Source organism: Panthera leo, chromosome D4 (genome assembly GCF_018350215.1).
Source record: "Panthera leo isolate Ple1 chromosome D4, P.leo_Ple1_pat1.1, whole genome shotgun sequence".
Classification (NCBI taxonomy): domain Eukaryota; kingdom Metazoa; phylum Chordata; class Mammalia; order Carnivora; family Felidae; genus Panthera; species Panthera leo.
The window spans coordinates 17,917,858-17,944,979 of NC_056691.1; the positions used below are offsets into that span (position 1 = coordinate 17,917,858).

The window sequence follows — 27,122 nt, forward strand, 5'->3', positions numbered from 1 at the left end:
TATTGAGAAATTCCTGAATTCTAGAAACTAATATTCAAATTGAGTTTCAGAGACATGCTTCCAAGTCACTCACAAAGGCGGTAATGCTGTGGATCCTCTACAAACTACTGATCTCTTATTAATTTTTCTTATCACTCTATGCTCTATATATTACCCCTGGCCATAGTTATTACAAATATTTTATCAATTTGTCGTTTGCTTCAGATTGTTCTGATATAGGGAACTTTTTTCCTTCATTATTTCATTATTATTTTTTTAAGCTTATTTATTTTGAGAGGGAAAGAAAGTGCATTTGTGCATGAGCGAGGAGGTAGGGGAGGGCAGAGAGAGAGAGAGAGAGAGGGAGAGAGAGAAACCCAAGCAGGCCCCGTGCTGTCACCACGGAGCCCTATGTGGAGCTCGATCCTACAGACTGTGAGATCATCATCTGAGCTGAGATCGAGAGTTGAAAGCTCAACTGCTCAACCGATGCAGCCACTGAGGTGCCCTCGTTTTTATTTAGTCAATTATCTGTGCCCTTTATACATTTGTCAGTTAGCCATGACTCATCTTTTGGTAACTTCTGGAGAACTTACGTATGCTTATGAAAGCTATGTATGTTTTCCCCCTAAAATGAGCCCAAACACACAGATGGCAGGGGATTTGCCGTACCCCCAGAGTAATCCATGGGCCCCCAGTTAAGAGCTCAGGTTAGATAGTCCTTTCCTATCTCAGAGTCCTGTCTCTAAGTCTTAATTACCAACTTCCACTTTCATCTAGGGTTTTCTCATTGCGTTTTTCAGCATGAATGTCTGACCAAGTAGGATTTATTTTGGCATTGGGCATGAAGCTCTAAGTTGAACTTTTATAGAGATCTATCTACTCAATGCCATGTGTTAAGTAATCTGCCTCCAAACACAATTTGTGTTATGCTCAAGTCATTGAATTTATTAAGGTCTGTTTTAGAGTTTTCTGTGTATCATTCTGTCAATTCTTTTGCCATTACTGTATCACTCCAATTTTTAAACATTTTCTTAAGCCTTTTTACCTGTTTGCTTTTCCAGGAAAAACTTAGAACCATTTTGCCGTGCTTCCAAAAACAACCCCAGTGACAGTGTTTGACAACTGTATGAAGCTTGGCTTCTTTATAACCATTGGTTTTCCCGCTCAAGAAAATCTGCCCCTGAATTATTCAGATCTTTTATTGGCAACATAACATCTTGGGCTTGTATTTACTTCCATACTTTTAGATTTAGATTTATTTTTTGGAATAGTAAATATTTGTATGCTTTGCTGTTACCATTATGCCTTTAACTAGTTATTGCTCTTAGATAACAGAGATACTGTTTTTTGGGGTTTTTTTTTTTATGTTTTTCTTTTCTCTGGCCCTTTAATTCACATTATGTTGTAACTCATTACCTTGGTTTTTTTTTGTGACCGGGTGGATATATACACGGATTCTGACTATAGTAACACTTATCTCTGTTCATTTGAGTTTTTTCTAGGTTTGTTTTTCTTATCCCCAAACTGGTTATTATGAATTCGGGTTTTGCAGTCAGGCTGACTTTTCAATTCCGATCCTACCTCTACCCCGTTACTACCTGAGTTGCCTTGAACAAGGGAAGATGGTGTTTTTTATCCTTGTTAAATTTAGTTTCTTCATCTGAAAGTGGGGGTAATAACCCAGGATCACCAGATTGTTGCCAGGATTAAATACATGTGGGCATATGGAAAGTATTACAAATACAGAAGCTGATATCATCATAAATAGTATTTCTATTATATTAGCTACCATTTAAAATACTAAGTACCGAGAATGACAATAAGCTTTCATGTCTAGCTCCAGATTTTCTCTGGATTCTCTTTTTTTCTTTTCTTTCTTCTTCTTTTTTTGAATTGTTGTTTCATTTTTTGCAGATGTCTGCTTTTCTTCATGTGGCTGCACAGCATTTTTGGCTTTACAAAAGTTTTGTTAAAAATAGAACTTGGGTGTTTTCTCAGTATCCGTTGAGATTTTTAGTATCTAGTTTCTCATATTGTAATTATTTATGTGATTTATTAGGATAATAGTTTTTTAAATATTATTTCTGCTTATATTATGAATGAAATTTGGTTCTTTAGTATGCTTTTGGTTTAGTATTAGGATATTTTATATATGCCTTTGTGTTTATTTTCCTGAGTGAGATTTATAGTTTCTTTCACTGAATAACGTGTGTGTGTGTGTGTGTGTGTGTGTGTGTGTGTGTGTTCCATATTGTTATAGCAACTGGAAAATATTAATTGTGCACTTACGGAATATAAAGAGAATCTTTTAAAGTATTCTTTCTTTATTGTCCCCCATTTATCCCTCAAGAATATGGTAGCGTAGATATTAAAGGAAGAATTAAGCTTCTCACCCCAGTTTGGGTTGACCGATAAATACTCTGCCTCTATCTCTGCCAGTTTTTGTTTTTTGTTTTGTTTTGTTTTGTTTTTTGATCAAGTGATGTTAAAGTCACAAAATAAATTGTGAAATGTTGCATCTTTTTGTCTTCTCTGGAGACATTTGTGATCACTGTTGTTATAAGTTTGAAGGAAACGATCTGTCCCTAAAGCCTTTTCTAAAAAATAATTCTTTGATAAATTTTTCATTTTTTTATCTATATCCTCCCAAACCATGTCCATTTCATAAGATTTTCAAATTTATTAACCAATGATCACATACAGTTCTATGTAGAACTGTAATATAATTGCATATTTTATGTTATATATAACATAATTAATATATATCTGATATTAATATAAGATACATATATTATATATTATCTTCTTTGTTAGATGTTTTGTTGCTATTCTTGTTTTTCAAAAAGTCAGTTCTTGGATTTGTTAATCAGTAACAAAGTTTTCCTGTTTTTCCTTTGTCTTTTTTTTTATCGCTTTAATATCTATCCTGCTTCCTTAAGAACACTCTTCATTCTCTTATTAATCTTATTGGTTGAATCATGGTTCATCTGTTTTTCCTTTTACATTAGTATGATTTTTTTAAGCTCTACATTTACCTCTGAACACACTTTTGGCTGACTGCCATTATTTTCTAATGATGTTTGGGCTTCCTCTTTGATAGAATGACAATTGAGAATAATACTTTTAAATGTTTAACAAACTTTGTTTCTACGGAGATTTATTATTGACCTTTCTTTCCACTGTGTTATGGTCAGATAATGAGGTTAGATAACCAACCACACTAGCGGTTTGTGAGGTATTGTTTTTCCTTAAGGCAACCGAGATTTCCTTTTGGCTCGGTAGGTCTGCAACTTTTCTTTCAAAACTCTGTAGTTGATCCATGGATTCTTAAGAAAAAGAAATTACTCTTTGTAGGAGATAAGTTTTAATGTGATTAAATTATATCCATTATGTAAACAAACCCTTTATAGTACTTCTGAAATAAATGGATTGCATTACCTCAGTAGTGTGGGTCTCCCAGTGACTTTTTTGTACAGTCTTTGATCCACACATTTTGATGGAAACGTTTCATGCTGTTAGATATTCATTATAGACAGTGCCTCATCTTTCAGCTACATTGTGCTTCCTTGTGCTTTTCAGTGTTTTTATGTCTCAAATGTTGTATTGTTTGCAACTAATTTTGTCATCCAGATGTGTGTGTGTGTGTGTGTGTGTGTGTGTGTGTGTGTGTATGTGTGTGTTGTGGAAAAATCGCTGCCCTTTCTTTAATTTTTAGTTTCTATATTTCATTTTTTAGGTAAAAAAAAAAGGATTTTAAAATAATTTTAATAGTTCTTCAGATCTCACTTTTAAAATAAAGCTGATATTTAAAAATAAATATATCTTGTAGTAGGGGTTCTCCCCCTTGACTCCTTGCTATTTGAACTTGGCTTACATTTATTTAGTGTTCCCCCAATGCTCATTTCTTCACGTTTAATGTCATAATCTGCAACAATTTAATTTATTTCTTGCCATTATTTTTCTTTTCCAAAGAATTGTGTTAAAAGACTTCTTAAGGGGCGCCTGGGTGGCTCGGTCAGTTAAGCGTCTGACTTCGGCTCAGGTCATGATCTCACGGTCCGTGGGTTCGAGCCCCGCGTCAGGCTCTGTGCCGACAGCTCAGAGCCTGGAGCCTGTTTCAGATTCTGTGTCTCCCTCTCTCTCTGACCCTCCCCCATTCATGCTCTGTCTCTCTCTGTCTCAAAAATAAATAAACGTTAAAAAAAAAAAAAATTAAAAAAAAAAAAAAGACTTCTTAAGTCTGCCTTCTACATTTGTTTTATTTTTGAGCGATCAGTAGGTCTTTCATAACAACTACCCATTCTAGGCTTTTTAATTTTGACCTCTTTATTCATCAGCTGAAATAGATCTTCAAGCTCTTTGTTTGCTTTATTTTGGTTTTCAGAGTGTGTGCTTGCAGTGAGGGTAGGTTGGTTTACTTTGTTGCTCCTACAAACGTGTGGCTTCTGCATTTACTCATGAAGGACAGGAGCTTAGTATACAATTCTTGGGCTTGTTTCCTTTCAGTGTTTCTGTTTTTGTCTTTCAGTTTATTTCTTTTGAGAGCGAGCGCATGAGCGCGCACACCAGTGGGGGAGGGGCAGAAAGAGAGAGAATCCCAAGGGGACTCTGCGCGCTGTCACTGCAAAGCCTGACGTGCGTGCTGCGGGGCTCGAACCGTGAGATCAGGACCTGAGCAGAAGTCAAGAGTCAGAAGCTTAATTGACTGAGCCACCCAGGTGCCTCTCCTGTCAGTGGTTCTAACTCTCCTTTCATTGTCTCCTGAAATTAGCTTTGCAGAGAGACTCAAGGCAGAAATTCTGTTTGGTTTGGTTTGGTTTGAATTTCTAAACAGCAGCTTTTAAGATATTTTTTATTTGTGTTTGAAATTACACACACACACACACACACACACACACACGTATCAGGAAGAGCGTAGGGGATGCAATCCTTAGTATTTCCTGAAGCACATTGAGTCCTTCGAGCCTACCTTGGGGGTTTTTAATCAGGTGGGATTTTGGTGACTAACAAAGCCTACCGTGGGAGCCCTGGAGTCTGAGAGGCCTGCATGCAAAGCCCGGTTCTTGTTCTCCTCGCATGATGTTACGAAAGAGATGTAACCTTTCTAAGCCTTAGTTTCCACATCTGTAAAAAGGGAATAATGACATTGTCCGCCTGATGGCTTGTTTTGCCTACGTCATGTGAAGAACTGTGCCATAAAGCACTAGTAGAAACCTGATAAGTAAATAGTTAAGACTCAGTACGTGTTGGTCCTCAGAGGCAGACAAAGCTTCTATCCTGAAGTGACTTTCTGTTTCCTGGCCTCCAGATCTGTCACCTTGTCTTTCCTTGTCCTCTCTCGATGATTTTCCTTAAAACAAAAACAGAATGGTGGCGGGAGTGCCTGGGTCACTCAGTAGGTCAAGCGTACCACTTCTGCTCAGGTCATGATCTCACGGTCCGTGGGTTCCAGCCCCGCGTCAGGCTCTGCGCTGACAGCTCAGAGCCTGGAGCCTGCTTCGGGTTCTGTGTCTCCCTCTCTCTCCGCCCCTCCCCTGCTCATGTTCTGTCTCTCAAAAAGAATAAATAAAAACGTTAAAAAAAATTTTTTTAAATGGTGGGAAGTTCTCACAATTGTATTTGATATGATTAACTCAATTTTCCATGATACCAATTCCACGATACCATATCCATATCAATGGACTCCCTCTAATGCAAACTTTCCTTTTGCTAATACCACTTTATGGTGCTTGTAGGCTTTCTCTCAGCTTCTATTTGGGCGTCTCAGCTTGCCTTGTTTATCAGTGTATTCCCTTTTTGTTCACTATCTTTTTCACAGGCCCCATATTATTTTTTTTCTCTGTTCTTTTCTCTCTTGTTTCTCTTTTCTTCTTTTTCCTGTCCCTTGCACTTCCCTCTTAGATTTCCTTTACTTGTTCTTTCTCCTTCCTTTCTTTCTTCCTATGTTCCTATTTTTTTTTTTTTTTTTTTTTTTTTTGATTCTCAATGAGCGTATCCTCAATTCTGGCTTCAGAAAAAATGTGATGCTATCCCTGCCCTGCTTAGCATCTAAGCACAGACCTGCTCAAACTTGCCCTTGAGGGATCAGATGACAAACCAAAACCCCTTGGTCAATTCTGAGATCCCGGCAGAGATCCATCCAAAGTGAGGAATGCTAGGTGAGGAGAAGATCATTTATCAACCCTTCTGTCAAAACCAGTTTTGCCAGCCGGTCCCTACAAGCACTGCTCCGGGCTCTTCCTCTCATGGTCCCTCCTCCAGTCAAAGACAGTGGTGGTGAAATAGATCGGAGCCAGACTCCAGAGTCAGCCTGTTTGTGGCCAGGTTTAGCTCTTGCTAATCACGTGACCCTGAGCAGGATCCTGACGCTCTCTCTGCTTCTGTGTCCTTCTTTAGGTGGTAACAATGGTAATATTATCTGTCTCTCGGGGTTGCCATGAGCAATAAATGAAATAATGAATATAATACTTCTCACAGTGCACCTGGCTCACTGTGAGACTCCATAAATGCCATCCAATTCTCAGTACTTTTGGAGATCCATCTGTTAGGAATTACCTTCAGTACCAAGAAAGTATGGCTGATAGAGCAAGAAATCCACACGTCAAGATGTCGGTTAAGAAATTCTAAGCCACCGGGGGGCGCCTGGCGGCTCAGTAGATTAATAGCGTGTCTGACTTCAGCTCAGGCCACGATCTCATGGTTCGTGAGTTCGAGCCCCACCGTCGGGCTCTGCGCTTACAGCTTGGAGCCTGTCGGATCTCCTGTCCCCCTCTCCCTCTGCCCCTTCCCCACTTATTCTCCCCTCTTCCCCCGCTCCCGCTCAAAAATAAGTAAATAAAACTTTAAAAAAAATTTCAAAGCTACCAAGACCAGCGTCTGTGTTACCCTCTTAATCTTTTCCCAATGGCTGCTGCAGCTCGAGCCATCACACCCACGTTCAGGTAAAAGGAAGGAGAGAGTGACAGAGAATTGAGGGGTGGCTGTAGCAGGAAAGCAGGTCTGTCTTGGAAACGCCCCGCAGACTGCCTCTTCCACTCCCTTACTCCAGACTTTGTCTCATGTGCACCTGTCACTCGTGGGGCATCTGGGGGGGACACAATTTTGGCATCTCACGTGTAGAGACAGGGTGGCAGTAAAAAAGAAAGTTGGAAATTACCCCCTAATTCCTGCCACAGTTTCTAAGAATTGAGACTCTGAAAAGAGGGATAGGAGAGAGCAGAGTTTAATGGTTGGGCTGCCTTGAAAAGAAAAAGGGAAAAAGAGAACATGTCCAGTAGAGAATCACACACATATGCTTTGGGGCGATGGATAGATATCCCGGGTCTTTAATTCAGGAGGTAGATGGGGAAACAAGGCTTAGCTTTTGGGGGGGGGGGGGTCTTTTTCACTTCTTCCCCCTTCTACTTTCCTTTAGGTGCCAAGACAGCTTTGTTTTCTTAAAGCATGGAAACGTTAAACGTGACTTTTCTTATTCCAGTCACATCAGGGATTTGGAAATCCCTCCAAAATTTTTGTTATAGATTTCTGTTAATCTTAGTTGATCTTGCCCCTGGTGCGTGTGTGTGCGCAGTGTATAAGGGCTTTTAAAAATATTCTTTGTTACAGTTGACATCCAATAATTAGAAAGACGGCTAGGACTTGACATCATAAACCAGGAGTTTCTAAAATAGAATAACATTTACTTAAAATTCTAGAATCTCAAATGCTTACTGATTTTCACTGAAGTTTAAAACAAAGGTGAACCTTGAACATCGCTGTTTAAAAATACACTTCTTTGATAAGCACGTAGAAAAGCATCACTTGAATTCTTTGTATTCAACAGGGGGAAAAAAATGAGAGAAAATGCTGTAATTTACAATAATAGTAATAACAGAGCTGCGGCCAAGTATTTTTGCTGCCCGTCCAAGGGTTCAGCTGCTGGCTTTTGAGGTGAAAACCCTGCAGATCCCTGAAGTCTGGTAGAAAAGTTTGAAAAACACTGCAGTCCAGCAGTCCAGTTAAGTGAATAAGTATGTGCACCTATGTCTGCGTCCTAATATTCGGTACCAAATGGCAACTTCGACGTCAACCCAAAGAACATTTCACCTTCCTCTACATCCCATCAGCGGCCACTGTCAAGAGGGAAGATATTCCCACAAATGGGATTTCTTACCATCACAGTGGGGCCGAACAGTTGTTTCCCCAACAAGTCAGCTTGCTGCCTCCGCCATCGGCTTGTTAAAACCAGATCCTTTTGACAGATCTTAGTGGCATTATTATTTCACTAAGCACAAATGTACCAACGTGTTGAAAATGCTATTTTGCTCATTTGTTACAGGAACTAAAAAACATACTGTCAAAATCTAGGCATAGGGGAAAAGAGCTTAATTAACTGGAGAGTCATCAAATGCTAGCATAGACTCAAAGTTGTCCTTCTGGCTTGTTTCGGGATGATAGGTTGTGCGTCTCAACAAATCGTAATGACTGCTGTCTTTGGGAGTCTGTCATGCGCCAGGCACTCTCCGTCCGTTACCTGGAGTTCTTGCAACCACCCTGCGGTGTGTGTGTTACCATTTCCACATTTCAACTGAGAAAACGGAGTCCCAGGGAGGCGCAGTTAATTGTCTAGAGTTACAGAAGCATTAGGTAGCGGGTCACGATTTACCTACGTCTTCCCGACCATACCTTCGTCATGCTCATGTGATTGGCGGCCATGTTTATCATTATTGCTGAGAATTAAGTTTAAATTAGAAATAAAACTAATGGGGATAGCAATGTCTTCCTGCCGGACTAAGTCGGTTCACTGGGAACTGTGTATTTATTCACGCTGAGCGCAGGACGGCCGGCAAAGTTAGCAAAAAAAGGGGAAGTGAGAGATGTTCTCCGGCTCCCTTACCGCCAAGTGGGTTTCTCACAGCTTGACTGGGATAAGCGTTGGGAGGGAGCTCTCATACTGTCATATCTTGTCTACGTCAAGAGATTGCAGAGTCTGGAACGAAAAATGAGGGTCAGGCCTCGATTCCAGGTTGTGGGGCGCGTGAAGAGAGAGAGGCCTTTACCTTGGCCAAAATTTACAGCCTCCGGGTCATAATGCTGGAGAGGATTGAGTGTATACGGAGAACTTGCACAAAGTTTCATTTATGGTGAATTGACTTCAATGCATGTGATGTCTTGGTTAGTGTACCCTTGTCTGACCGTTGATCAAACTGTATTCCCTAAGAGTTGATGTAGCAAAGTGTTTCAAGGGAATGACTGTTGAGCTTACAGACAAAATGCCGTTTGTTTGTAAAGCTGCCCAAAACTTAATTGATGTGCTTTGGGTGTAATGACAAAGCCTGGGCAGAAGCCAGGATTTACAAAGGAAAAGAAGACACTTCAGTTTAAATGGCAGAATTTTTCTTTGTAAATCAGGGGCCATCTTCTCTTAAGTGTGTTTAGAGACCCAGTTTCTAGACCTTTAGTTTATACTCAATTCAGGTAATCGATGGCTGGTGTGAACAAGAGAATATAATAAAAATTTGACGTGGGTGGTCCTGAACCAATCTTCTTTATCTTTCCTGCTTTGGTTCGGGTATGGATGGATCATAAGTAGGTGTCCAAATGATGCCAATATAAGTCACATTTCCAAACCTGGAGGTACAATTAACTGTGTTTTCTGTTAGGACACCCAGTTTTTGGCCCGGAACTTTTTTTTCTTTTGTGTTTTTTTTTTTACATTTATTTATTTTTGAGAGACAGAACACAAGTGGGGGAGGGGCAGAGAGAGAGGGAGACACAGAATCCGAAGCAGGCTCCAGGCTCCGAGCCGTCGGCACGGAGCCCGACGCGGGGCTCAGACCCGTAAACCGCGAGATCGTGACCTGAGCCGAAGTCGGACGCTTCGCCGACTGAGCCACCCGGGGGGCCCCGCCTGGAACTTTTGAATTACTGTAGAGCACACAATACAACACAACAAAACAGAACAAACCAAACGCACTCCCATGAGCAGTATATCCTCCTGTGCGCCTTGGGGTTGACAACCTGATGATCCTTTCTGTGGCTTCATTAACCTGACAAAAGAATATCGGTTTCCTTTGTTGGAGGGTCGGTGTTTTATTCTTGAGTCACCCTCGGCATGCACTGGGTACAGTCGGGATAATGTTTGGACCAACGTCAGCAGGCTCTAGACATTTTCTGTCTCATCTTTGTTGCTTCAGCTCACCGTGAATCTCCTCCCACAATCGCGGATTGATTTAGCGTCCGCACGACGGCGTGAATTTTGCGGCTACTTGGTCCCATTTCTATTTTCCATGGTCGTAAGGATCATAAAACAAGACTGGTCTTGTGTTGGATTTTTTGTTGAATGTCTAGGTAACTGGATGATTGCTGACCGGTCATGTAGTTTCCCCATAGGACTGGTTCGTGAAATTACTCCATCATTGTATAAGACAGAATCGGTCTTGTATGTTAAGAAGATTGCCCAGTTAGGGAACAGTTTTCATCCTCTGGTTTTGCTTTGCTACTCTCATTGATCAGTTCTCTTTCCGTATCAAGATGTGTACCTGTTGTCCCTATTATCGGTTGCCTGTGATGATAGATCTGTCGGAGGGGACCAAGGGAAGGTTACTTCTTTTTTTCTTTTTTAATGTGTATTTATTCTTGAAAGAGAGAGAGAGAGGTGAGTGGGAAAGGGGCAGAGAGAGAAGGAGACACAATCTGAAGCAGGCTCCAGGCTCCAAGCTGTCAGCACAGACCACCCACGCGGGGCTCGAACTCACAAAGCGGGAGATCATGACCTGAGCCGAAGTCAGACGCTTAGCCGACTGAGCCACCCAGGTGCCCCTTTTTTCTTTTTAATAAATGAAAGTGAGTCAGTCAGTCACTCAAGATTCAAGGTCCTTGTTTTTTAAGGACCACCAAGTACAGATCGATGTTGGACGTTCACATGTGCATAATTAGCCAAGAAAACTCTTGTTTTGATTTTTTACTTTAAGTATTAGCAGTAGAATTTAGGGGTCCGGCAAAAGGCACTAGAAAAAAATGTCTTTCTTGGGATACAGCCTACTTTTTTTTTTTTTTAGTTGTTTTTATTATTTATTTTTTGAGAGACAGAGACAGAGTACAAGCAGGGGAGGGGCAGGGAGAGAGGGAGACACAGAATCTGAAGCAGAGGCTCCAGGCTTCGAGCTGTCAGCACAGAGCCCGAGGCGGGCCTCGAACTCACAAACCATGATTTCGTAAGTTGAGCCATAGTTGAACACTTAACTGACTGAGCCACCCAGGCGCCCCAGTCCTGCTGTTGAGGACTAAACCTACTGTTGAGGCCATCAAACACTTTGAACTGCTCAGAACAAAAACAGAATACAGATACCAGGTAGTGACGGTGTCACTAATTATCCCGTTTTTTACTGCTAGAAACGAGAAGTGTTTGTGCTGGGGTTCAGGTGCAGCTCCCGGACTGGAAAAGCCAAACTATAAACCACATCAAAGTGTGAGCATGTCAAGCAAGGTGACAAGTTCATGACCATAAAGTTAAATAATATAATCACGTTCTGCTCTCCAGTACAGGCATATAATATTGTATTTTATTATAAAAATCATATATTTCCTAGTTTGATATCTTTCCATTCACCTTCGAGGGAGTATGCCAAAGTTAAGCCTTTGGAACCTAAGACCCAGATTAAGACTCGAGACTCTCCTGAATTCTGTGGTAATCAAAATTCAGCCAGAGAATCAAAATTCAACTGAGCTGAGAGAGAGAGTGCAGGTGCGAAAATAGCGTGACCACGAGGACACGGCATGCCACACGTTGCTTCCTGATCCCATTGTCGAAGAACTCCCGAGCGAACCAACATGCGTCCGTTCATTCTGCCTTCCGGGGGTCCACCTGGAGGTGCTTTTAAATAGTACGTGACAGCATAGAAGCCACCGCCAGCCAGGGGCAGCTGGTTGGAATTGTCATCCTTCCACTAACTACCTGTATGTGCTAGAGTGACTATGTGTAGCTCTGTGTCTCAGTTTTGTCGTCTGTGAAATGGGAATAAAAATGTTACTTATGTTCATAAGATGTTTAAGATTACACAGTAATAATGCACGTACAGGGGCACTTGGGTGGCTCAGTCGGTTGAGCCTCTGACTCTTGATTTCAGGGCAGGTTGTGATCTCACGCTGAGCGTGGAGCCTGCCTCAGATATTCTCTCTCTCCTTCTGTTCATCTCCCTCTGCCCTCTCCCTCTCCTCCCTCTCCCCCCTCTCCCTCAAATCAATCAATCAATCAATCAATCACGCACAACATGTAGTACCTGGCCGTGGCCAAGCGCTCATTTAATGTTGGCTAGTAATTCGAGGTCCCTGAACGATGCAAAGCTTCCTACCAGGAAAAGATTACATATACAGAACTCTCCAGAAAGTCAAGTATATTTTATTGCCTTGAAAGCTCATAGGTAGCTAGCCACGTGTTGCAGGGATTTGGAAATGTTGCCCTTTTACCGCATACTGTCATTTAAAGGTGACTGCCAGTTGTTCCAGGAAGAAACCTAAGGGGTGTGTGTGGCCTAAATCCTTGTGGCTTTTTATGGGGTCCGTGGTCCCCAGGCTCAGAATGGAGAGAAACTGTTCTTTTCCTCCAGGTCAGTTATACTTGTGGCCTCTTGATTATCGTTTGCCCCAAAGTTCTTAGTGCTCCATCTTCTATTCTTGGAGGTGAGAGGGGTCTTGACGTTCAGAAGCCAGTGGAATGTGGGGCCAGGGTCATGGGCGGAAGGGGTAAGTTTCAGGGGGCCCTACTTTCAGCGCCGTGGACTGTGACGTTCCCAGCTCAGGGCCTGCAGCCTTCCCGTCTCTTTCGATCTGTGTGTGGCGTCCCAGAAGCTTCATAGTCCGATACCTTCACGTCTGCAACGTCCCCGAGAGCATAAATACAAATAAGTCCCAAAATGCGAATCAGATGTCCCTGTAAATCCAAGTCTTCTCCGGATACCAGCAAATTAACCTATGGCTATTTCCTGAGCTAATTAGTTCCCCTCCCACGGGTAGCAATGCCACTGATGGAAAATCCATCGGTTTCCCGTATTAACTTCCTCACTTTGGTGAAATACGGGACATTTTGAAATTAAATGATTTCTGAAGTTGCGTATTATCAAATGCCAGAGTAAAATTATCTGAACGCCTCCTTCTTTCCATGCGTAGTTTCAATTTCCTGAAGCTAATTCCTTCCTTCTAATTACAAGTACTCCAAGAAGAACTAGTTTTTACAACTCAGCGTGAGAGCAAGTAACTCTGATTTCTTCAGGCTGAACTGAATGCAGGAGGCTTCCTGAATCTGCCTGAATACAACTGCTTAAGTCACAAGATAAATGTTCCCCGTGCTGCCTTTATCATCCCCATCATCATCATCATCATCATCATTATTATATTTTTAGTGCTAAGGGCCGCTAGGGAAATGGCCTCCCAATGGTCAGAACCTTGTGTTTGATGTTTCCAAAAGAATCTTGCCCTGGTGATAAGTAACATAGGAAACTGGTTTCATTTCTTTTTCTTTTCCTTTCCTTTCCTTTCCTTTCCTTTCCTTTCCTTTCCTTTCCTTTCCTTTCCTTTCTTGTCTTTTCTCGTCTTTTCTCGTCTTTTCTCGTCTTTTCTCGTCTTTTCTCGTCTTTTCTCGTCTTTTCTCGTCTTTTCTCGTCTTTTCTCATCTTTTCTCGTCTTTTCTTTTCTCCCCCCATAAAGAGTAATAAAGTGTGGAAGTTTTAGCTGTGTGTTAAATGTTATTTTAAAATCCCTAGGTGGATTTAGACATACTTATCAAATCCGAGTACACCTGCATATATCTTGCTGTTTGCTCATGGAGAAAAGCGAAGCAAGCATGCCCATTTGAGAGGATTATGCTGTACCACAAAGAAGCGTCTGGAAAGGTTTGCCAGACTGAGCTTTTGTTGTTGTTGCGTTTGCCCCTCACTCAAATCACGACACTGGGAAAGGTGAAAGGAGATTAACATTGTATCAGGCAGATCAGGAAAAACATCTTATGTTGACCTTCCCGTTCAGAAGTAGAATTATCTCTTGACTCTTTTCCTAGTTTTCTTGACCATGACACAATGAGTTTACTGAATTCTTCCTCACTCAAATCACGACACTGGGAAAGTTGAAAGGAGATTAACATTGTATCAGGCAGATCAGGAAAAACATCTTATGTCCACCTTCGAGTTCAGAAGTAGAATTATCCCTTGACTCTTTTCCTAGTTTTCTTGACCATGGCACAATGAGTTTACTGAATTCTTATGGCGGATTCGGCATCAGTCAGCGAAGGGCCAGATCGTGCTATTTGTTTTAGAAGTGAAACTTCCCTGCCTCCTGGACCCCCCTCAAACCAACTCCCTCCCTTCCTCCAGAGTTTCATGCGTTATCAGGTTCTAAAATTGGTCCATAGCAAGTGTTGGGTAAAACAAAAGAGAACTAAGTCGTTTTTCAGTGTTATTATATTTTTCAAATTCATGAGGTTAAGTTTTCGTTTCATTAGTAATTAGTTATTTTGTTAACGCAACCTTGCAAAATCGTCTACATCCAATCCTGCCCCCTCTGAAAACTTTGGAAATGGCAGTACTATGTGTTTTAGGTTTCATCTGAAGGCAGAGCAAAAAGGTGTCAGAACTCTATAGCACCTTTTTCTCCCCATCTCCTTCATGTTCAAGCCACCAAATGAGAGCCGTGGCTCAACACGTAGCAGGATGTATTGTCTGCCACCTCTTGATGGCTTATTTTGCACCAAAATAAGTACTTGGCATCACTTTGATTCCGTCAGTATAAGGAAGTGGAATAGATCTTAGCGTCCACATGCTAAATGTGGACACTGAAACCTCGAGAAGTTAATTTCACAGAAGTGGAAAATGAAAGAGCCAGGATCTGATCCCTGGGCCCCCTTTGTTAGGAGGCCACTCTCAAAAACGTGTATGTGGCAAGGGTGATGGGAACACGTAGTAGGAAGTGAAGCCGCGTGCAGCTCCATCGTTGAATTAGCTGGAATTAAGACACCAGTTTTTCCTCTGCCTGGGAGAGGCCAGCGTCCGTGGGCTGCATACGAGGGGCCAAAGGGACTGCAACTTGCTCCTGTCACACCTCAGATCGTTGTCCCCCTCCCCTCCATGTTCTGGCCCATCCTTGGCAAGTATCCTTCTAAAATGAAGGTGGCAGGTGAAAAATAAGTACCCAAGCTGCCTGATAACGGCCACGTTTCCCAATTAAGTAAAAGATTGTCACACCTGACAGTCAAGACGGAAATAATAAGTATCTTGATCAGGATTTCATGCGTGCATGGAGTCAGACGCTTTCCAGTAGATAGATGCTCTTTGCGCACATGTACTGGGATTGGTTTTCTGTAGGTTTATGAGTAGCGTCGAGGTTCTCCAATGAAAGGAACTTCTCTACTCAGTGACTCTGTGCCTTCAGTGCTAACAGTCGCAAGAAATAGGTATCCAGCGATTTAATATAATAATCACTTATGGCAAGTTAAGGATACTCCCATACCTATGTCTTGGGGCCCAGCTTTGGGCTCCACGCTAAATTCTCTTTCTTTGAAAACACGGACGACAGGGACTCGGTTCATTTGAGGCTTTCTCCTTATCCTGTACGTACACGCAAAATGCTAACCCTTGCTAGTTCTTTGTTAAATTACGCAAGCGATTGTCTGGCTGTATAGCTGGACAAGGAATGTTCCAGGAGACTTCAGCTTTGGCTTTAGCTTACGGTAATTTTCAGGTTCCGACGCAAGCTTTTACATCAAGGATGGCCGGGCCCGAACCGGGAGCCATTTTGTTGAGGAAAACTGGAAATCCTCACCCTTTTAAACACCGAGTTACAACTGACCAATACCACAGTATTTCCTAAATTTAAGGTTACGTTCTCTGCCTCCCTCAGACTAACGTCACCTCTCCACGTTGAGACCCAGAGCCGCATTTGTTCACCCCGACCCCGAATCAACTGACCCTTTGTTTTTAGTACTTCGCCATTCTGCTTTTGCTTTTTTAATTTGCTTGTGACTCTCTGCTTCCCCCATCTTTTTTTTTTTTTTGGTACAATGATTCTTACCTTGTCTTTCCCCAGTCCGTTTCTGACCTGGAGAGACGTGCAGCATGTTATTGTCAGGACTTCCCGTGCAGGACATTTGAACGCTAATGACTGGAAAACCAATGCTGCGGGTTTTAAGGGTGAGAACTTCTTTCATATTCTGTCACAGGCAAAATATTTTTATTTCCGCCCCTCCCTCCCCCCATTTTAAATGGAGAGCAGGAAATAGAATCCCTGAAAAGAAACTTGAAATTGTGTGCCGACACACAAGGAGCTTGCCCTTTTAGTAAAGAAAAGGCAGGTTCTTTTTTTTTTTTTTTTTTTTTTTCAATTCAAACAACACATAGAAGGCAGATTTCCTTGGCTTCCCACATCATAGGTCAATCTCTTAAAAGACAACCATCCAAGTATAGTCGACCTATGGGGCTTTTAATTCGTTTATTATCACTGTCATTGGTTATGTGAGTGGTATTTGTACCAATGTATTTAAAAATTCCTCATCTTCTGTAGGGATTGCTTCCACTTAAAGACTCACTGGTTTATTTTCACTATTAGTTGGTAGGCCATGCTTTCTCTACATTTTGTTTTTGTTTCTTTTTAAGCTTCCACAACAGCTAACTCTAAGACATCACTTTATATAAATGAAAAGTTCTTAGGAAGCTTTATAACACACAGTCTGTATACATTTATGTACAGTATGTAATAAGTGCTATTTTTCTCATGGCTGAGGACTATAGTTCCCTCAAACTCTCTTAGTAATGGTAGCCATTTTGCTCGTCGTCATCCATAACGTATGTTATAATAAAAAGAAAATCATTACATAAAGCAGATGTCCTAAAGCTTCATTCACATGACCTCCATTTTAACCCATTAAGTTACAACAAAGACTACTCTTGGTTATATCTGCAGACTTAAATTTACTCCCAAATAGTCTTGGTATCATTATATATCCCTATGGGTGAAAAAGAGTATCCCATACCATAGGGAATATCTAGTTCAAAATTGAGATTCTGGTCCTCGGCTCATCGGTAACATGTTGAATAATCCTGGGCGAGTCGTTTACTTTTTTGGGCCCTAACTTCGCCAACTTAAACATTTTAGAAGCTGAATAATATTATCTACCTATGATTTCTTAAATATGGTTTTAATATGTCTTTAGTGAAATTATACCCAATGTATGCATATATCCATGCTGGAAATGTAAAATGTAATTTAAAAAAAACTACTTGCAAATGGCTTATTATAGTCTCATGCTTAGCCCAAACCTGTAAATGTATCAGATAACCTGTGCCATATACAATATGTCTTTGGTTAACATCTTCACCGAAGACTTCACTCCATTTTTAGAAAAAGAAAAATATCCCTCTGCTTTTCAGTATTATCAAGGACCTCTCCATACTCATAACCTATATGGTGCAGCCGTGTTCAATGAACTTGTAATCTAAAGAGCTGTAAATACGTGCTGGGATCACATTGTCTGAAGCCCAAATCAAGACACTCGATCCCCAAACAGCCATTGTGATGTGCAGCATTAGAAATATTTGAAACGTCAGCTGTCTGTCATAGAAAATCCAGGACGTACTTTGCCATAGGGGTACGTTTCATTTTGATTAGCCTCCACACCCTGCCAGCTCTTCCTATATAAATCCACGAGGCTGGGAGGTGGGCTTGGGGAGGGGGAAGAAGGGTCCACAATACAACCTTGGCGGGGTCAGTGCTGCGATGAACTTTTTGGTAGAGGGTTCACAGACCAAGTGCATTGACCTCCATGAAGCTGAGGAATCAACTTTAACCCAAATAAAAGCCTTAGTTTTACTTATCCCTTTTTGGCAAGTTAAAAAGAGCGAATGGTTCTAATAAAAAATGCAACTCTTTTGAAAACCTCTGTTGGTTTTGGAGAGGGGGAAACAGAGGATTTCGAATAACTCCCCAGATCCAAACCTGAGTCCGAAGGGGGCCGTACGGTGCTCTGGCAAGGAGGAAAGAGCATTTTACTATTGCACGTGGCAATATTTAGTATCATATTCCACTCTTCTCTTAGACTGCTGCCAAGAGTAACAATTAAAGTTCGCCTTTTCGTAGATGAATTGCCCTGAACGGTCCGGACTCCCGGTGGAATTGTTTTGTAATTTTGTTGATGGCAAGCCCCATATTTCATCTAAACATGATCGTAATAAGAATAATTTTTTAAAGACTGATATTCTTCCCGACTCTAAGCATTACCATCCCCTCCCTAGTGTCCCACAAATAAAAGTGATTAAGGCAGAGGCTAGCAGGAGACGAAACGTGCTTTGGGGAGGGAGAGGATGGAGGTCACCGGGCCTGGACAAAGATGGGTGACTTTTTATGAAATGAGAACTGAGCAAACAAAGAAACAGCTAATGCTTGGAAGAACTTCATGCAAAGGGAGCTCAGTGAGAGCTCGTATTTTAAATTAGGTCAGCCAGCGTTTGCAGGCCTAGCTTCGCGGGAACGCAGGGCCGCACGCTTCTCCTTAGACAGGAGAAGGCGGAAGTCACCTGCAAACGGGAGCATGTGGCCGCGGCTGCTCTCTCTCTCTCTCTCCTGTGCAACTTAGTCCTAATGCTGAGCGAGGGGTGTGCCTGAAACAAATCCGAAAACATCTGTGCTCCCCTGGGCTGGCCTTTGTGCCCTGAGGTTGAGCGACGTAACCTGTTGGAAGCAATTTAATGTGTTGGGAAAAAAAAACCACGAGAAAGAAAGACACCTGAGGCTAACTTGACATATTGCCTAGTAGGTGCTCGTCTGCCCCGATGATGTCAATATCAACCTCAGCGTTTCCTTCTCCTCGGGGCAAGCACAAGCAGCTGAGAGTAGCAACCAGTGAGGTATTGGGCTCTTGTCATCCGTGGACTTGATAGTCATCACTGATCGCTTCAGAGAGGCCAACACCCTCCAAACAAGCTGTCACCAGACACTGCCAAGTCCTTACATTTCTTCAGACATACCCGTATGTAGTATGTCGCAGGCCGAGAGTAGAACCAGGTGATCTCGGAGCTAGGCGGCTGTGGGCCTCGCCGCGAGGCAGGCCCAATCCATTCTGATCCACATGTGTTAGGGACCTGGCAGATGCAAGACATTCCCTCCAGCAGCAGCTGCTGGCTTCCTGTTGCCTGGCACGGCGAGGCTCTCGTTCAGGCAAGGAGGTCAGCCTGGAGAAGCCGAGAACGTGGCTCTCTGCTGACTCGTGTGTGTTCCTCTGAGAGTGGGATTACCCTGGGGTTGCATGCGGATGAGCTGGGTGCACAGAAATTTCCTTTCTTCTTTTTCTGTGTTCTCATTAGAACAGCACGCTACAAACAATCGGGTAGTAAGAGTAAACTCACAGCGAAGGGAGCCCCAAAGCCAGAAGCTGTTCATCGATATTTTTAGGCTAATGGTAGTGTAATTTTTAACAATTTTAATCGAACTAAGACTACCCTGTCCTGTTCCTTCTTAAGTAATAATAATGATCGTTTATAGTGTAGTTAAGAGTCTTTTGCAGAAGATCCGTTCTTCGAAATAAACGTAGACCAATGAGTACCTACCTATGGAAACTGACTAACCGTTATTTGGATTGTTCATACACCTTTTGACTCTAAACTTCCTCCAGAGATAGTTTCTTTAAAAACAAGTGGAAGAAATACCATGCACTTACCAAAACCTCTCCTGGAGGTGGTTCATGAGAATAGGAAAAGTATTTGTAGGAGACCAGATGAACAGATGTGATATTTGCCACTAGAGAACTGAAGTCCAAATTCCTGTGTTTCGCTACCGCTCAGCATTTGTAATGCTAGGAGATGACTTTGGCATTAAATCATTTATTTGGGGTTTTTTCCAGTGTTATTTCCTTCTCCTTTGATGCCTTCCTTATGAAAAGTCTTCTCTATTTTTTTTTTTTCTTTTCTGTGCTTTTTCATACCCCCTTCATTGAAGCGCCTTAAAATGCACAAATCAGCTATCGAAGCAAGGGCTTTTTGCCATTTGGGTGGTTTTCTTCACAGAGCTTAATTTATGCAAATCTCTTTGTTTATTTATTTACAAAAACTTCCCGAGCACCTTCCCCGTGCCAGCCCGACATGTGTTGATGTGCACCCAGAAAGGGGAAGTGAGAGGAAATGTCGGGGGCCCCCTGGCATTGCCTAATCTGATCTGGCCACGGTACGATTTACATACACACGTAGAAATTTACACTACACTTGTCTTCCCTTCTGTCAAGCCCACATGATCTGCCAGGTCATGTTTATAAAAAAGTGTCCCTGCAAACTTCCCCGGTCATCTCAAATGCAGCCTAACCTGAGCGGGAAAAGGCATCTGATGTAGAGACGATGTCTGCTGGTATGTCACGGATAGTTCGAACAGTTCTGTTTGCGCCTAGATGGTATGCGGACCAAACCAGCCATGCAGAGAACTTTAATTGTGCATTCTTCTGGAATCCGTGGCTCTTACCGTTTTAGGAAGCTTAGCTCTTTGTGACGATCCCCTCCGTTCTACTGCTTTAACCTGAGGAACTCGCAAATCCACGGTCACTTGGGCTGTGTCCGCTGATCCCCACCCCCGACCCCAACGAGTTCTTACCTCTCTGGTTCACGGTTGCAGTTACAAGTGTAATTGAATGCATGCCACCTCAATGCTTCAGGTTTTTTTTTTTTTTTCTTCGAAGTGTCTGTATTTGGATTATATGACTGTATACAGTTAAACGCTCTTAAATTTAGGAACAGGAATAGACGTCAGATAATAAATTAGGACCTTCTGTCATCTTTACTAGGCGAACGAATGAAAAAAATGTCATTGAAAATCAAAAATGACAACTAAGTGAGCGAGGTTACCACGCCTTCCATTTCACTGCCCTCCCAGACTATGTAAGTCTCTCTTTTTTTACCAGCATGTTGCTGAAACCTTCCCATCCCCACTGACTCTTTCTTTGACCACAACTAAACTACTAGATTTTTTTTTTTTTAATTTCTAACTGATTTCCCACCATGGGAAAACAATTGACAGTCTAACATGACTTCTTAGCCTCCAAGGCCCTAACTTTTAATAACCTTTATTACCTTTAATTGCCATCATTTTGTTTCCACTGGTAGGGCTGGTAATTTTAAGATGTTCCAATATATTTTTAATACCTACCTGTCTTGCTTTCAGTTTGTAACACTTATTAAAAAGAATTAGAAGTGCTGAAATCATGAAGCATGCCATGTGTTGAATTGAAAGTAAAGGTTTTGAAATGTGTTTTTTTTTTTTTTAGTGTGTGAAGCGATATCTGATGTATTACGGTCTGAAAGGGTAAAGCCGTATTTTATTTTATTATTTCACTGCACAAATAATAGTTCCTCTTTGCCACCTAGCATGCTGATGTGATGTTGGTAGCTAGGATTAAAGCTACATAACGCACATTAATTGGTCGTCGGCCCGTTTTTGACGAAAGGTCAGTGATATGTTATTCATGTGGTCAGCGTCAGAGGTGGTTTTGGAATCAGATGCTCGATTCCAGCCCCCATCCTCGCTGTAGAAAGAAGTTTTTTATAATCCAAAGAAAGAGGGAAGTATATACATTTGATTCTACCTAATAAAATGCACTCATTGGAAATACCCCCTGAGTTTCTTTCAAGATTCCATGTGTTGTATACTATTGTACTCTCTGAAGGCAATTTCGTTTAATATGTGTTAACTTAAAACCTTTCATTTTTCTGTGTACTGATCATTGAATACAGGAACTTATCTTCTTGCTCATTTACAAAAAAAAAAAAAAGGGAATCACACAAAATTTAGGGATTTTATTTTTATCCCTTTGTCTGGTGGGTGATTTTCCTAAATATCTAGCTGAGACCAATAATATGGAACCCCTGACAGCAAAGTGCTTGATCACTGCTTAATCTAGAGTCTCATGTCCAAAATGTCCACTTGCCCATCAGAGCATTCCACGCATGCCTCACTAAATAAGTGAGATTTAAAAATCCCTTCTGTTGACGGGAAACGTTGTTTTCTCCGTGCTGATCTTTGACGGGATGATAGCATTAGGTTTTGTTAGACTTCGGGGGTGTTTTGTTTTGTTGCGTTTTACTTTTTCATCCCCAAGTACATAAGCTTTAAATGCATGTGGTTTCACACTTAAAATCCGTCTTCAAAACAGAATTAAAATGATGGTTGCCCTAAGTGACTATTATCTCTGTACCAGATATAATTAGTTAATGACGGGAATTACGTGCGGAGGAGTTTTGTGGCTTTGCCACCATCTTAGGAACCTTTAAATCCTGGTAGACAGTCGGTTACTGATATTTTGTACGGCCCTGGAGGAAGCCAATTAAAGCTTTTGTATCTCGGTTTTTTAGAATGTGGGTAACTTATACCAAACATAATGAGAAGGCTGAGTCCCCATAGGAACTAGCGATAGACATCTGAACTGATTATAGCTATCAATGTCCTGTTGACTCTTGAGTCATTAATACAGTAGGAAAGCTGTGAGCATAAAATACTTTTTTTTTTTTTGGCAATATGCAAAAGCTTGTACACTTCAGAGAGGATCGATGTCTCTTTTTGTGTAATTGCCTGATGAAAACTGATTTCACTGATTCTAGTCAGGCTGTAGTTGCCAAGGTATCTTCCGGACTCTTCCTTCAGCATATGGGTTTGGCTATTAATGGTAGCAAACCTTGATAGTTTGTGGTTACAGTTGATATTTTAGGCAAAGGTAAACATCATCAACCCCTAAACCCGGTGATTGCAAAGGATGATCAACCAGGGCCACTGCTAATTTCAGGCCAAAAGTGTGTTATGACTCTAAAGTAATGAAATGGATTTCTATGTAGCGCCAATAATTGGGTTCTGAATCCAGTTGCAAAATAAGATAACCAAAAAGGATTTAAGCCAAGACCATCTTCTCAGAATAGACTCACACCTACAGACACATTCTTTTACAGAAGCTTTTAAAATTCGACATTTTCTTTTGGGAGGTCTTGTGTTTATTTAAAAAAACAACGACAACAACAACAACTCACTCAACAGAGTGGTTGAGAGCCTGGGTGCCAAAGTCAAACAGCTTGGCATTGATTCCTAGCTCGATAAACAAACAAACGATATCTGGCAATATAAGACACGTTCTTTGTTTGTTTGTTTGTTTGTTTATTTGTTTTGAAAGAGACAGAGACAGTGTGAGCAGGAGAGGGGCAGAGAGAGAGGAAGAGAGGGAATCCCAAGCAGGCACAGAGCCCGATGTGGGACATGAACTCACAAAACTGAGATCATGACCTGAGCCAAAACCGAGAGTGGGACACTTAACCGACCGAGCCACCCAGATGCCCCAATACATACACATCCTTAATCAACATTATTGGAGTAAGTTTACATATGATAAAAAAAGCACCATTTTAATTGTACGAATGCAGGTACCCAGGTAACCGTCACCACAAGCGAGGATGGAACATTTCTGGCACCCCAAAATAGACTTTCATGTTCCTTTCTCTTCCCTTACCCCCTATGCAACTGATCTACTTCCTTTCACTATAGATTATATTGTCTCTTACAGACTTTTATATAAGTAGACTCATTGAAAATGGCTTCTTCCTCTCCAAATAGTATTTCTAAATTTCCCCTAAATCATTAGGTATATGAGGGGTCCGTCCCTTTTTATTGCTAAGTGGTACTCCAGCATAGGGATATACCACAGTTGATTTACTCCTTCACTTTTTCATGGACGATTTTGTTGTTTCCAGTCTAGGGTTGTGAGTTATGCTGGTATGAGTACTCATGGACGAGTCTTGGTGCGGGCAAACACAACTTTTTGGAACATTAGACAGTCAGAAAAAGCCTAATTGAAACAGAGACCCTGAGGAGTGGGTGAGCCACCCAGATGGCTAACCAGATGTGTCGAGCATCAGACACGGCCTGCTGCTTACACAGAGATTTGGTCAAGGAAGCGCGAGGGGCCGTGATGGCTGGCGTGTGTAGCAAAGGGGAAGGGGAAGGAACACCGTCATATACAGAGTCTGGCACGGCTCTTCATTCATAACATGCTACTCACCTTTAGTATTGAATTCACAAACAGTTAATATTCTGTTAAGATTTTGTACAATGAAAACTGAGCATGTATACGTACGGATGTGCATAGAGCCGTGGCCGTTGAAATTCAGTGTATAAAAAGGGCAGGTGTGGTGTGATCAGAAAAGTAATTTAAAAGAAACAGACACGGGGGTGCCTGGGTAACTCAGTCAGTTAAGCACCCAACTCTTGATTTCAGCTCAGGTCATGATCTCATGGCTTATGAGATCAAGCCCTGCGTCGGGCTCTGTGCTCACAGCTCAGAGCCTGCTTGCGATTCTCTCTCTCCTGTCTCTCTGTCCCTCCCACCCCACCCCACCCCCACTCTCTCTCTCTTTCAAAATACATAAATAAACACTGGGGGGAAAAAAGGATTTAAGAGAAATTGGCAGAAAAGCTACTTGAATCCCAGAGTTAGGGGTTCTCATTTCATTTGAAAACATTTTAGAGCCTCTGCAGTGATTTGAGAAACTAGTCGATAATAATAATGACTTTCTAGCGAGTCAATTCGAGTTGCTTATGTGATGTCAGAAAGAATTTTATTTCTTAAGCTGATGGTGTAAACCCACTGGTCCTATGATGTGTCCTACAAAATGACATGTATGTAAGAAACTGGCCGAAATGGATATGAATTCCCTTGTGGTGATCATTTTATATTATCTTAGTATGCAATTACATATTCCTGACCTTAAGGGCTGTGACATTCAGGGAAATTTTTGATCGTCTCTTGGCTTCCTTCTAAATGAGGAGAGTTCTAGAGTTGAGATATATAATCATCTTTGCTAAATTCTTCTTCTTCTTTTTTTTTTTTTTTAAGAAGGGCAAGAAATGCTTTTTGAAATCACTCTTTAATAAACCCAGGGCAAAAGGTGTGAGGACAAGATTGCTCCTTGAAAAATGTCAGGCCAGAAATTGTGCTTCGAGAAGGCTTCACAAATTCTCTTTGACCAAAGTCTTTTTGCCGGTCATTATCATTCACCATGACCTTCAGAAAGCCACTCAGCTTCCAATATTTGAATTATTTTTCATATGCAGTTATAGTCTTTGTATTTCCCACGTGGCTTTGTAGAAATTTAAAGAAAGCAAGCGACCGTAATTCTGGGCTAGCCTCTTGAGTTGCTCTAAGACAAGTGCAGATTGTGTGACAGAAGCATTTATAGTTTATAAATGACTTTTTCTCTTTCTTAAGGTTTACATCAATATTTTTTTCTTCTTGTCCATGAAGCAAACTCAGAACTGTCTATAATTCTAGGAAACTGCATTCTTATTTGAACCCACCAGAGGCTACTGCTGTATGCTTTCTTAACGGACTGTGCAAGATGGTTTTGTCTGGAAATCATTTGCTGCTTTTCATGTTTTATCCTCAGAAGTATCCTCAGAGCCAGGACAGAAGATATGTGTTCTTTGTTCTAGGATTCGATGTTATACATCTTAGAACCCTAAAACCCCTGCTGAATCCCAGCCATGACTGACGAAGGAATGAGAGACAATAGCTAAAAACGCACGAACTAGCCATGATTGTATGTTAGGGCTGCCGTAGTTGGTTGTGCAGGTTATTAACTGCACTAGGGAGCTAAACTGAGGGTTTGGGTGGAGCCCGAAACCCAGCCTGTGATCCACTTACTAAGCCATGCGCCCCAGAGGGGGTTGAGGTCCACCTAGAGAAAGAGGGACCTTTCTCTAATTCACGGAGATCCCACATGCCAGCCCGGTTGCACTGAACTCTGTTGTCATTTCTCTCCGCTCTGTCAAAGGCATGACATCGTGTAAAAAATACCTATCCCGGGATGGTTTCGTTCACTTTAACCTTCACCTGTTGCTTCAACCTTGACATTCCCAAAACCTTCATTAGCAAACGAGGTCAGCGTTACTGGGGTCAAATAGAGTTTTCCAGCGTCTGTGAGGATTTCATCGCTGTCTTTCGTGCCAGCTCTCTGGACCAAGTTTGAAGTAATATCCTAGAATGTTAAGTGAGTGTGGGTGCTCATGAGTACAAATCGATTATTCTTTTCATAGCCTTTTTACGTTCTCTCATTTTTTTGTGACCCGAAATGATTGACGCTTCATGAATTCAAATGTATGATCGTACATCTGGGGCCTGTAGAAGATTGAGATTTGGGGTAAAGAGTCCTTGTAAGTATTGGCCTATGCAGGATGCCTGAGCACAGACATAAAGCAGTGGTGAAAGGCTTTACTGGAAGCTTCTGTGGTGCTCATCAAGCTGTCCTGAGAAGGTACTCCCAACAGAGCAGCGTTTCTACTGTCTGTGGAACAGAGCCTTAAATATGAAAGGAAGGGGCGCCTGGGTGACCCTGTCGGTTACGCTTCTGATTTCAATTCAGGTCATGGTCTCACGGTGCGCGGGTTCGAGCCCCGCATGGGACTTGGGGCTGACAGCTCAGAGCCCGGAGCCTGCTTCGGATCCTACGTCGCCCTCTCTCTCTGCTTCTCCCCTGCATATGCTCTCTTTCTCTGTCCCTCTCTCTCAAAAATAAGTAAACATTAAAAAAAAATTGAAATACGAAAGCAAACACGTGGTTTTGGTGTACTGGAGAAGCCCTGATTGGAATTTGGATGTGCCTACCTGTTTGGACTCAGACATCGGTATGCCTGAGTGAGGTCACCCGTTCCGTGCCCTCGGTCGGGCACATAGGCCTCAACCTTATGTGCCACGCTGAGACACTGGTAAGGGGGTGCTGCTTCAGCTGTGAAAACCGGTTCAGGATCAATAAGAGATCCCAAATGGGGCAGCCTGGGTGACTCAGTCGGTTGAATGTCTGACTCTTGGTTTTGGCTCAGGTCATGATCTCATGGCTCGTAGGATCGAGCCCCACGTCAACTGTCAGCTGTCAGCACAGAGCCCGCTTGGGATTCTCTCTCTCTCCTTCTCTCTTTCTGCCCCTCCCGTGCTTGTTTGCGTGCTCTGTCTCTCTCTCTCTCTCTCAAAATAAGTAAATAAACATTAAAAAGAGGGGGGAGGGGTCCCAAATGAACAAGAAGAACAAAAGGGCCTTCTGATGACTCTTTGTAAAGTACAGTTTTAGTAAAGATGGCTTAGCTCGTCCTTTTATTCCCTCCAGAGAGAT

At 42.0% G+C, this 27,122-nt stretch overlaps 1 protein-coding gene across 3 annotated transcripts in view; it reads left to right on the forward strand.

Annotated features, from left to right (window-relative positions):
- PCSK5 (proprotein convertase subtilisin/kexin type 5) overlaps positions 1–27,122 on the forward strand; it is a 447,663-nt gene that overhangs the window by 219,354 nt on the left and 201,187 nt on the right. For all 3 annotated transcript variants that reach the window (XM_042911954.1, XM_042911956.1, XM_042911957.1), the window contains exon 10: positions 16,036–16,139. In XM_042911954.1, coding sequence (XP_042767888.1) covers positions 16,036–16,139 — 104 coding nt within the window. The remainder of the gene's footprint in view (positions 1–16,035; positions 16,140–27,122) is intronic.